At 41.3% G+C, this 12995-nt stretch overlaps 1 protein-coding gene across 9 annotated transcripts in view; it reads left to right on the top strand.

Moving 5' to 3' along the window:
- nav1a (neuron navigator 1a) overlaps positions 1–12995 on the top strand; it is a 66677-nt gene that overhangs the window by 41007 nt on the left and 12675 nt on the right. For all 9 annotated transcript variants that reach the window (XM_085927313.1, XM_085927305.1, XM_085927296.1 and 6 more), the window contains one exon: positions 11978–12116. In XM_085927313.1, the coding sequence (XP_085783439.1) occupies positions 11978–12116 (139 nt within the window). The remainder of the gene's footprint in view (positions 1–11977; positions 12117–12995) is intronic.

Below are 12995 nucleotides of genomic sequence, written 5' to 3'. Positions count from 1 at the left end.
CTTGTCTCATTGCATTTAGTGTCAGTGATCTCCATCACCTCCCCCCCCCAGCCTCCCTCCATTGAACAGACACAGCTATTCACTGGGGTCCACTCAGTGCTTCAAGTGTTTAAACACCAATGGGTGTCATGGGGGGGTTATGTGGTTTCAGGGAGGGGGGGGGGGTGACTGGATACACGATACCCGCGCAAGTCTCCAATCGCTAATACAATAGAAACTCGTGAACTCTCCCGCGTGCTTCATTATATTCTGATTATTTCTGTCACCTTGCTTGTTATCCAGCACTTCTCACAAACACTATTTATTTGTTTTCTCATTGCACCCAAATATTGTTGATCTTTTATTTCCCCTCTGGCAGTTTTTTGACAGTTTCGGATAGCCTGCAGGGTCGCGTTATAGGTCCTTTGGCGGGCAAGTTGAAATTGAAAAATACACAACGCCATTAACGCTGCCTAATTTTAGAGAAGCCAACAAGTCTGCAGTTTGTGTGTTAATGAGTGGACATAAAGAGCTCTGCAGCTCGTTCCCAGAATTTACAGACCCTGGAAGGTTCATTGGAAGGTCTTACTAATGAGTTACACCATTAAAACAAAGAGATTAAAAAAAAAAAAAGCACAATGGCTAGAAGAAGATTTGCTTAAAAAGGTTGAAAGACAGTTCCTTTAATAATCATCAACTTTTTTTTTGCCTGATAGGAAAAAATACTTTTTTTTTTTACTACGCCTCGATGTAATCAGTTCCTTTTATAAACTAATGGTGCATTAACACAACAAGTAAAACCAATCCACTGGGAAATAAGACGTGGTTTCAAAGTTGTTGTTTTTATTGTCAATAACTTTGATATCTTTGATACAAAAAAAAAAAGAAATCCAACCTTGATGCGACGTGTGACTTTTGGATAGCTGTGCTTCAAACGGATGTTTATTTCATAATCAATTAACACGTCTCGCCAGGTTGCGTATTGATTACAGTCTGGCGGCTGTAAAAAAAATGTCGCTTTGGAGAGGATGTGATACCTGCTTGGCTTTTCTCCCACGGCGGTAGTGCGCGCGTCCAAGCTTCCGTGCGCATTTTGGCTGCAGGCGCAGCTGCTCGCGAAGGCGGAAGAATTTGGGGTGTTGCCTTCATCCTCCCCTTCTCGCTGTCCCTCCCTCACCGTCAGTGCGAGAAAGAGAGAGGGGGGGGGGGGGAGACGAAGAGTGGGATCACAGCAGGAGTGGGTGGGTCAGTCAGTTAACGCAGCCGGCTCCCACGGGCGGACGGGACCCACGGAACGCACGCACCGCGCTGGTTTTCTCTCTTCTTATCTGACACTTTTTTGGGGGGGGGAGACATGCAAGAGAGGAACAAAGCAGCTTGGAAACGTGGACTGTTGTAAAATGAGCGGCCGCGTGTTGAACGGCAAAATGCTGCAGCTCCCGGCTCCGCAGCGCCGAGGAAGGACAATGCACTTTCTGTCAAGGTAGTGCACTTTCATCGCCGACCGCTCATATTGACTGTTTAGATTATGTTTTTGCGTTTGAAAGCAGATTTGTTTTGATTTTTAATCCATCATATAAATGCAAGTCAATGAACCTGCCCACTGGAGAAAGATTCCGCTCGTGCGTAAATGCGCTTTTTATTGTCCGCAAATTTGGATATCTTAATCATGTTAAATCTTAGACGATTAGAAATGTCACGCAGACTATAAAAGCGTCGACACGTGCTATTGCAAAATCATATTGATGTACAATTGACAATATTCTGACAATGATTGATTTTGCAATTGTGTCTGCACTTGGCCGCTTATTGCATTGTTTGAACGAAGTGCGACGATGAATTCAGTAGGCAGGCGTGAGTGGGCGTGTTGCTATCGATCCCCCTGCAGAACCCAATCGCATTCAGCTCGAACGCCTGACCTATATTTCTGAAGCGCGCCTCCTCCGCGCAAATCTCCGTGCCCAGTGCCCACGCTGCGCACAGGTTCGCACTATGCTGAGCGGGCCAAAGAAAACCTTTGATGACTGAGGATGTGCACAAAATGTTCAAGTTTTTTTTTATTGTGGTTGCAGCCAGCAGTGTTTGGTGTTTTTTAGCTTCAGCCTTTGTGTGACAATCATCTTCAATGATGTGAATGCACGCACGTTTGTCTTTTTGGAAATTGTGTGAATGTATAAATTGATCATCATTGAACCTACCTTAATTGTGTGATCAGAAATCGGGGCTGTTTGTGTTATATGGAGCATTTGGTGAAAGTATTGATTTTTTTGGAAATACCCCAAATCTGCAATAATCCTGAGGCCAAATGTCAAATCAAACCGCTGCAGTATTCCGCTCTTTGTTTCTTCTTAACGCATCTGCCAATATCGAGTCCCGAGCCGATACACAAATCGAGTTTGGAATCAACAAATTAAATCAAGTCCCAAATCATGGAAAATGGGGACAACCAAATATTTTAGTGTTCCATTTATAAAATGAAATATAACTCGTTAAGATGATCTGCCAAAATGAAAAATCCATTGGGCATAAATCCGATTTTTGATTTAGCGGGCCACATAAAATGATGCGGCTGGCTGCAAATGGCCCCCCGTGTCTCGCGTTTGACACCCACGAGATGGTGATTGTTGATTGTGTGGCTGGCCAACTGACCTCCGGCATCCATTAACCCTTTGTGTAATCTCGTTGCATTGATCCATTCATTGGATCATTAGAAAGCTTCAAACAGTTTCACTATCTTCAAATTGCACATGTTCAAGTTCCACAGGGGGCCCTAATGGGGTGTTTGTGTTGAATGTGCCTTTCTAAACACACCGTGGTTACACACTTTTTTAATCAAACATTACAACAGCGATTGTGAGCAACCCATTTCCAAGCAACACAGATTTAAATAATATGATTAGCTGTAGGGAAAAGTAAATCCAACATCAACTTTGTGTCTGCTCAGCGTGACTCGGCCCCATGATAACCGCAGATTGCAAAGGCTGTGACATCACTCGTTGACACACAAGTCCCATAAATCTTTGTAATGGCATTCCATTTAAAATATAGACCGAGAGGGTATGATGTGGTCCAGGTGCGTGTCAGAAGATGATGTCATTCATTTGCGTGTGTGAGTCACAGGTTAAAATGAAGGTTGGATCGGCTCAGGAATTTCACCATGCATTTTCAGCAACTATTTATTTGCAGTTACAATGTACAAACTGATAGCGGATGGTTGGTATTGTTAGCATTGCTGCAATCGTACATTTCTTTGACAAATATTGCTCTGTTGAAAATGTGGCATCACAAAGACTACTGTCAAAGATGTTATCTGTTGTGCTGATGGTGGGCTTAAGGGGAGATTGTGGTATTTTGAAAACAGACTTTGCTGAGATAGTTGGAAAAGTCAAAAGGGTCGATGTGACGATGTCCGCTCGTCCAAAAAAGATCATGACGCACGACTAAGACTTACTGAAAAACATTCATTCAAATGTGCAGTTTAGAAAAAGTAGTTTTGATGTGTTAGTATCGGAGCATACGTATAGTATCGACACTATGTATAGTATTGGCACTGCAAGTCTTTCCCAGAAGATAAAATATTTGTGTGGTCTGCAAAAGAAAAAAATCAACACATTTCAATCAATCCAAACTGTATAACAGAAACAATATGGCTCCCAAGATTGAACCCTGTGGATCACCACAGATGATGTTTAAGCACTCAAACCCATGATTACCCATCTTAAATCATGATGATTACAATATTAAAGCTTTATGAGGTCATCACATCCACAAAGAATTACTCAGCAATTGCTGAAGAATCACAATTTGGACGGACAGACTCTCCACCTCCTGCATATTGTTTGCTGTGATTCCTACGAAAGCAAAATGGGATCTTCTCCTGAATGTAGAAGATTGTGAAAGAAATGCCAGATGGTAAATAATCATAACAACACAACTCATCCCTAAACATGCCCCCCAAAAAAATCACACTCTAGCTGCTTAGCAAGTCATTGAACAAGGTTACTTTGGCAACTTAGTCATTAGTGAGAGTGAAACAACAGATGCTTGTAACACACACACATTTTTTTATTGTACACAGGAGCCCATGTTCACAAACAGAGCTCATATTTTCCTGAGGTGGTACCTCCTGTGGTGAGGGGAACTAACATCAAACGTCAGGCAATGCTGCACCACGCAAGGTTCGCCGCACATGAAGGAAAAAGGTGCACGTGGAAAACTCAATAACACTTTGAAAATCAATTCAAGCTGCCACTTTTGTCCCGTTTCCTTATATTGACACGCGTGGTATTTCCTTCGGTATATGTATGTGCTTGCATATGTTGGAGGATTAAGGGAGTGGGACCCCAGAATACACACAGTGGAATGTCAAGTGTGTGTTTTGAGCAGGCCCAAGGCAAGGAATGCTGTAACGTCTTGAAGCGCCATGAGTATTATGTATGTGTGTTATGGGTGACAGCAGGTGAAGGGTGCATGCTCTTGATGGGAGTGCCTTCGAGGCATGTCGCTCACCTCTCCATATGTTGTCATCTAATGCTAACGCAACAAGCTGCGTGCAGTGGTGTTTTGCGTTTGAGGTGCGGTCGCAGATTGAAAAGCAATTCTTAAAGAGGCTTGAGGTTCTTTATTTCCACTCTCAAACTAAATATAAAACAAAACAAAAATATTGTGGACTTGAAAAAAAAAAAGGACTTTTCCTTAAAGTTCATTCAGCCTAATGCTAACATCCAGTATATGGAGAATGCCCCTTACGTGCTAGTGGTTAGCATCGGTGGTCATGTTTTTTGAAATTTTTATGCAATGGATATTTGAACACAAATGGTGAAGCATCATATGTAGACAGTTAATATAACAATATTCACTGTATGATATCATAGAGTGCTATTTTTGGTTTCAAAAAGTTACAAAAACCTTTGTTGGATTTTGAGATACTAGAACAGATTAATGGCCTTTTCATTCATTTCAATAGAGAAAGATGATTTGAGGTTTGCAAATTTTGAATAAATGCACGACTCTTATTTCATGGTAAGACTGCATATGCCTTTAATATTCTCCGTATATTTTATCACAACTCATCAAAATGAGAACGTGCATGTACTGACATCAACGGGCCTTTGTTACTTATTGTTTTCGCTCAAATATTTGGACAACCTTTGTCAGGTGCTTAGTGGTGTTCTCGTCTGCTCTGTAGTTTCTTTGTGGAGCTTTAGTCGATTAAAAAAAGAAAAGCACACGATTGAAATTTTTGCGCATTGTGCTATTCCTCTTTATTCTTTCCTTTTCATCCCATCCACGGCGCAAAGCTGACATAACACAAGCTTGAATACCATTGAGTTGTCCTAATCCGCCAGATTAGCACATTAGCTGTTGTCATCATAACAGTTACATTGATATAACTGCTCACATTCTGTTTACCGCTAAAGTTTGGGAAGGTCTGACCAAAACAGTCAGCAGCAGAGAATCTTAATCGGGCGACACCCGTTTTCTTTCTTTCCTGTATTGTTTTGATCCAACTGTTTGTGTTTGTCCCTCCACGAAGCTACATCAAGCTAGCAACAACATGTAAGAAAGGTGCTACATTTAAAAGCGGTACCTCCCTCTCGTTTATGAGCCTCCCCCGAAAGGTTCCTTCCCTTTCAAACCAAAACATCCCTCTACGCTGTTAATTCACACAGCCGTTAAGTCAGCTGACGTTCCTGGAGGGAGGCCAGAGGTAATTCTAGCCAAGGATCCGAGCATGGGCCTCCAAACGCCGGGGTTCCCCTTTGTTGAACTCCTCCTCGAATCTCTCAACTTAGTGGGTGCTTCACGCTAAACCCCAGACGGAACGATTTAAGGAAACCATTTGAAAGGACATTCCACCTTGTCTCGGGAGTGCTGTCCCTCTTCTGCTTCCGCTCGTGATAGATTTTGGGAAGAAAAATCCCTACATTGGATGTCAAGGCTGACTAAGCCACATCAGAGTTTACCAGCACCCAATTTCTTCTGCTCTTTTGTGAAGTTGTGACCCATTTTGTCACACTTTGAGGGCACTTGGTGGTAAAGATAATCCCTACATTTCTTAATGCCTTAATTTATGTAGAGTAGGTTGAAAGATATTAAAGCTTTAAAACTCGGATGAAGTCAGAAGAAGATGGAGTTCCACGCAGGTCCATATTGGGGCTCACAGTAGATCAAGTTGACCCAGTTGAGTCTTGATCACCCGCAAAAGGATTCCAAAACGTTCCTTATATGATGCTTGGGCCCTCCACTGTTCATTTCATTAGTAGTTTAGAGTCAAGTCAACGTTTGGCCGCAATGTCCTGGACAAACTTCGTTTGGGAACGTCTAGAACAGAGACACCCAGAGATTTACATGGCTGTCTCCCATCCGGATTGCGCAATCAAAGCCAAAAGGTTATTTTAAGAGCATCAATCAAAATAGCTTTTTTTTTTCTTCTCAAAAATATGTGAACTTTTCACTGATTATAGTGCTTTGATTATATATTCCAGTAAAATGTTTTCCCTCCACTCATAAGCAAAAAATGTAAAGATCAAAATTCCTTTAAGGGGAAACCAGACAAGTCATTTACTACACGGAGGGGACAATGTCCCATATCACATTTGTACTTGAGACCCCTCCGGGTCATTGCTGTCAGGGTCGCACCCATCAAAGACACAAGAGGATTTCTCCTCCTCGATTGCCACTTAACGCCAGCGACGTCTTATTTCTTCCTCTTTAGGTTTCCTTCACACACACATGTCAATGGGAAGACCTTCTGCCAAGGCTATTGGCCAATTCCTCTTCTGTTGGCAGATGGAATTAGCAGTAATTAAACTCATTCACTCACTAATCCCTTTTAATGCCCCCAAAGAGTGTTGCATGTGTGTCGCTCCTTTTTTTTTGTTACATTGTCTTGTGAAATAAACTACTCGAATGCTGACAGGGACAGTAAATAACCAAAGGTTGCAGTTTTAATTGTGACCTCCTATAAGTCTTTTACAATATAGCTCATCTGAGAATGTGGCATAGCGTAAAAAAAAAAAAGAAAAGCTATTTTAATGAGCGATTTGTGGCTTTGTAAGTGCCCCCACGCGGCCATCATTTAATAATAATTTATTAGCCTGGTGTTGCTTTGGGATGGACAATTTGGAGAGAGCCACAGATGGTTTGTGAGTAGTTGATGATGATAACTGCTCCATACATAGCCGGCCGCTACTGACCCAGTATGTCAAGAATTTGAGGTTTTCAAGATCCGATATTTTGTATGTGCTAGGCCTGTAGGGTAGGGTCTTTACGGCCCTATATGGAGCTGCCCTGATGGATAACATAACACAGGAAAACACTCTTAGTACAGTGGCGCCTTGAGATGCTAGTGACGTTATTTAAAAAAAATTTTTTTTTTTTGCTTCAAATTATGAGCTAAAATGCTCTATAGTGGCTATGAGGCAAAAATTGCTAAATTGTTTACATTCAATTCAATTGTCATTGCTGTAAGCTATTATAAATTAAAATGTAATATTTTCCTTTAAAAAAAAAAAAGCCTGACATGCTGTTTTTTTTCCTTTTGCTTTAAATTGCAAGCAAAAATGGTCTATACTGGCTATGAAGCAATTTCAATTTAATTAACATTGCTGTATCCTATTATCAAGTCAAATGTAATGTTGATATTTTCCTTTTAAAAAAAAAAAAAAAAAGCCTGACAGGATAGAAACACAAGGATTACACAGATCGGTGTGTCTGCTTCCTGGCGATAGCAGCTGACGTGCTCCCAAGATCTCATGTTGTTAACCATCTGTGCACCCCGAACCGTATGTCCAGACGTTCTCGGTATAAACAGGTAAACGGCATGTATGTTGTCAAAGCTTCTCCATCAATACCATAAACAGTGGCTGGATTATTCCCCAGCCTTTTTTTCTGAAAGCCCAACGATTTCATCAGCCGCCCTTTCCATCTCTCGCTCGCTCGCTCGCTCGGTGCCAATCTGGCAGTGCCCTTTTTCCATTCGATTGAAAAGGCATCAGGGCCTTCTGATTTAGCCATTTCGGGTTAGGCCATGTGACACTGTGGATTTTATTAGGAGTGGAACTTTCCTGTCCAATGTGCACAAAAGACTTTCCGTCCATTTGCCAGCCAGTTTGGAGGGGACTCATTTTAACTGTATACAGGCACAAATAAAATACATAAATTGTCATTTATGGAATTCAACCCTATTAGCAATTGATAAAGTCTTGAACTAACAATAAGAACGTGACAAAGAATATGTCCATTTATTTAAAAGGAAACTGCTTATCAACTGCTAGCAGGCGCTTAAAGATTGCAGATTGGCCAGCTAACTTTTAGTAAGGATTTATGCCACAAATCACTACAAGGGCCAGCTGTTTTTTTTTGTTTTTTTCACTGCGCTTCATTTCGACACATTCTGCAGTTTCAGAGCGTTAAAGGGAGAAGAGCGTGTATAGCTCTCTCACAATCACTTGCAAAAACTCCCATGCACGTTGCGATAAGAAATTATCTTAATGGTTTGTATTGTGGTGGAATAAAGAAGCTTGTTAATGGAAGCGGACTATTTAGCTGAGCAGATAGTCAAGCGTTGAATACGCAATGCAGTCTTGGTGAGTTTATCCGTCTTGTGTGCAGACGGGAACAACTGTTGGCCATTAATCTGCACAATTGGGAAAGCAGCAAAACCATTTCAAACGATTCTCGCTCGGAACTTTTGCCAGCTGAAATTAATTTTCCATGGGAAAGTGAATGACAAATCTGTCGAAAGATTTCATTGAAAAGATTTATAAAATTGTTTTGGAGCGTCTTGACCCAGACACAGCGAAACTCATCAGCACATGTTTTGGCCAAAGACAACTGTCTGAGAAATGGTTTTTAATCTCAAATTGTAATCTGTACATCTCCACATGTCATCATTTCCTTGTTTTCCGCCACGTTCATATTGAAAGATAATTTGCAGCACAGTAAATACTATCCTAATGATTCCAATCTAGCGTAACAAGCTAATGTTGTTGCCATCCTGAAACATTAGTTTGAACACTTTAGCAGCCTAAAGCCATTTGGGATTAATTAGCATCCTTGTTAATGGTGGTGGCTGACACTTTAATGTTGCTGTTAAATGGTTTCATCCATGCAGTGTTGTTAATTTCAAATGTGAAGCGATTTTTATGAAAGAAGTGCAGTGCCTTGAGATTGACCCCACTTATTGGTTTTCTGAGAGGCGAGCCATCGTTCGATCGAGCGGTTTGGTGAATGATTCATCCCAAAAGATGTTTCAAATACTCCCTGCTTAAGGTTTGCTGTCAAACTAAATTGAAAACAAATACAATTGTACCTTGTATACATCAGAACTTGGTCATTCTCTGGCTTGAATGACTAATAATAGTGCCGCACTGATGAGCTCAGAAGAGCTGTGGCATTATGAATCGCACTCATCACGCCTACAACATAATGGACTGCTTCGAAGAGGCAAGGACAGTCAGATTTAGAATAACTGGCTCAATTAATGATTTATATATAAACTGGAGTATCAAATGGTAAAGCTGATGTGCTGTGCTAGCGCTAATATCATCAAAATATTATCATCATATAATATATTGCTAGTTAATGTGAAAATCGGGTCTGCTCTTGATGTTTAGAAGGATTGATGGGCCACTAGAGTGGGAGCATCCTGAGAAGATGAGAAGGTTCTCCATGTGTCTTCCCGTTTTCCTTTTGATGCTAGCCTTTTAAATCTTTTCCGGTTTCCCATCATTTTTACTATTTGTTCTTTTTGGAGGGTACTCATGTTTCAGATGAACTTTTGTCTTGTCTTACAGAGTTGATGGTAGTTGGTGGGGCTAGTTGCCGCATGTTGACAGTTAAGTATTGATATCAGTTCTTGGCAGTAAAGTTAAATTCCTTTATGTCACAAAAAAAAAAAAAAAAAGCCAGTCATGGGAAGCTTAAGATGTTTATCGTTGGAGAGATTTTGTTGAATTTCCAGTTTTGGACTCACAGAGCGGAGAACAATGCCGTAAGAGGATTGAAGTCATTTGCATAGATCAAAGCTGAAGGCCCTTCAAGTTTTGGTGTTTCATTGATTAAGCCTTGATGGAACTAAATAGAATAGATAATTTCAAAAATCCAGTTTGTCATGTGGTTTTATAACCAAAGATGCTTTACATGTGTGCGCAAACAAAGGGGGAAATGTGTACAGTCTATGCTAACAACACATGCTAATAAAAAGCAACTCTGTTACTAGTTATTACCAACTTGTTGACGTTCGCTCAATACTTGCTCAAGTCATTATTTTGGATGTCTACTTTTTACTTTGACTTGATTCATAATATTAGGCAATAGCAATGTTGATATTTAGCTGCTCTCCCCACCTTTAGCTAACATTTGGGTTATCATTATTGGGTTAGTCTCTATTTGCTCATTCATATTATCCTGGTGGTGTCTGCATTGTTTGATTTATGTCTTGACTTTGTCTCGGAGTTCAGTTAAGTGGCACAAAGCGGCTCAGTCAGTGTTTGTCTGTTTGCTGTGAACAAACATGTATTGCTTCATACATCTGGTGCTGGTGTTGTGGTGCTGATGAACCACAGCTGCACGTCCCTCCCGGAGGTTTCTCCTCCCAACAGCGAGGAAAGAATGACATATTCATGTGTTGGGAAAGACTCAGCACTGATGGGCTTTTCAACAGTCCCACACTTGGGACTTTTTGCAATATGAAGAGAAACAAGTTGATTTTCTTGCTCTGAGAAACTTGAAACAGACGGCCATCATTGAAAAAAATAACAAATTCCACCCCAAATTTGAAATGATTGCTATTGGGCAATGTTGGCCCAAAAAAAAAAATGGAATCTCTTTTTGATATTTTAAGTTATTCATTCACAGGCGAGACAGGACAGACTTTGCCCCTCTTCCCACCCCCATGGCTGTCATCAAGACCCCCCAGGCAGTGGTGTGACCCACACAGGCACCCAACCGAAAGGCCCTCCCTTGTATTACAGTATAGCCATGACCTTATTAGCCCCCCCCCCACCCCCCACCCTCTTTACTGTCTGACGTAATGACCCAAAAGAGGGCACCCCTCGACTTTTGAAACATGACCCACTTCATGTCATCAAACATGCACTTCCCCCCATATAGCTTTTTTTTTTTTTTTTTACAATCACTTTTTTTTAAAGCAAGTGACAGATTTTTTTTTTTTTTTAATTTAAGATCCGTCTGATTCAAATCATGACAGGATTGTGAGCGCAATTGGTTTGGAGAGGAAGCAAATGGTTGTCCCAGCTCAGCGCCTGTAATTGTGGGTGCCGTCGTGTGTATGTTCAGCACACATGTATATGTGCTTTAAGGCTATTTTTGTCAACGTAGGCTGAGATGATGTCGACGTGTCTGCAGCGCTAGCGGGGTGAATGTTGGACCCCCGTGCACGCCGGCGTGTATGTAGAGCAGCGAGCCACGGGGTCTATGAATTTTTCATCCGAGACAAATTGGAAGACATTGAGCTTAAATCTGTTGCTTGTGGTGCTTTAGTCATTCATTCTGTTATACTACTTAAAAATGTAACATTTTCATGAGATTATGGATTCAACTTTCTTTGTCACCTTGAAATCAATCACAGGAGTTTTGGTGCCACAATAAAGAAATGTAACTTATATTTTGGGGGGTGAAAGCAGTCATTAAAATGGGAAGAAATTCAAAATATTGAAATTTATGACGATGTTTGTATGTACAGCACTGTATCAAACTCAAGGCCCGGGGGCCAGATACGACCCGGCTCAACATTTTGTGGCCCGTAAAGACAAATTGTGTCAATACTAAAATTACAAATTGTCTTTACTTTAAAAAAATAAATAAAAAGATATTCCTCGCATTTTTTTTATTAACATTCAACTTTTTAAAATATTTGAACAGTTTTTACTGATGTCTCGTTTCAAAATTCGATGAACGTCCCTCGGAAAATGTTTTTAAGAAACCCACACAAATGTGGACATCATCCGACCAATCCTTTTTTGTCTTCTAGCTGGGACGAAAGCAGTTCCATCAGCAGCGGCCTGAGTGACGGCTCTGACAATCTGAGCTCTGAAGAGTTCATCACAAGCCCCACCCTCAACTCACTTCCTTCCACACCCATTGGCTCCCGCAGAAACTCGGCCGTTGTGGTAAGTGCCGCATGTTCACACTAATACACACACACACACACGCGCACAGCCTCATTTGGTATTCCGTGCACACACTCATTCATGTAAATTTTTGAATGCTATTAGCGCCTGTAACATTTGAAGAGATGCATTTGGTCCAATGTGCAATCTAAGGGTTGTGATGGAGTGCTGTAGGGGGAGTTTTAGAGAGGGATACAGTGGAGAACGGGAGTCGGCGTAACCATAGCAACAGTACTGCGGGGATGCTGAGAGTGCGGCTCTTTGTCTTGTCCTGTAAGTGAACGACGGATCTCGGACTCAGGCACGTGCGCATCTGCGGTCCGGCATCCGGGTCAGTGAGCTAGAAGAATCTATTAAGCGTCTCTCTCCCCATGCCTTGTTGCTGGATTCATGGAAACCATTACCATGGCAACCAAGCATCACATCATCATGTGGCCCATATAGTCTGATAGACGCACATTTGATTATATTTAAAGATGATCCTGTTTTGTCAGTAAAATGTTATTCCCAAACTTAACCGATAAAGTGGGAGGGAAACAATTTGCTTTGAGGTCTTGTCTTTTAACATAAACCGTTGCACTTTGCTTGGTGTTTAACCAGCGCTATTGTTTCAACGTCGATTGCCGCCCGACTTGTTGAACCAGATTTTCGACAGTTTCGTTTGTAAGGGACACCTGGTGCTTGGATAGCCTTTTACTGCACAAGCCAGTTTTTGTTTTGACACTGGAGGATGCGTGGATGACACTCGATGCTTGGAGTAAGTTTAGGACTATGGATATAGTGACTTCAAGTTCTCATCGGAGTTTTTCAGACATGCAGTGGATATAAAAAGTCCTGTTTAAATGCCGGGTGTTTGTGATTAAGGTTTTGGTTTAAAAG

This window comes from Syngnathus leptorhynchus, chromosome 1 (genome assembly GCF_054491065.1).
Source record: "Syngnathus leptorhynchus isolate UIUO chromosome 1, UIUO_Slep, whole genome shotgun sequence".
Taxonomy (NCBI): Eukaryota; Metazoa; Chordata; class Actinopteri; order Syngnathiformes; family Syngnathidae; genus Syngnathus; species Syngnathus leptorhynchus.
Note: the sequence above shows the minus strand (reverse complement) of the source record. Positions and strands in the feature narration are given on the sequence as shown.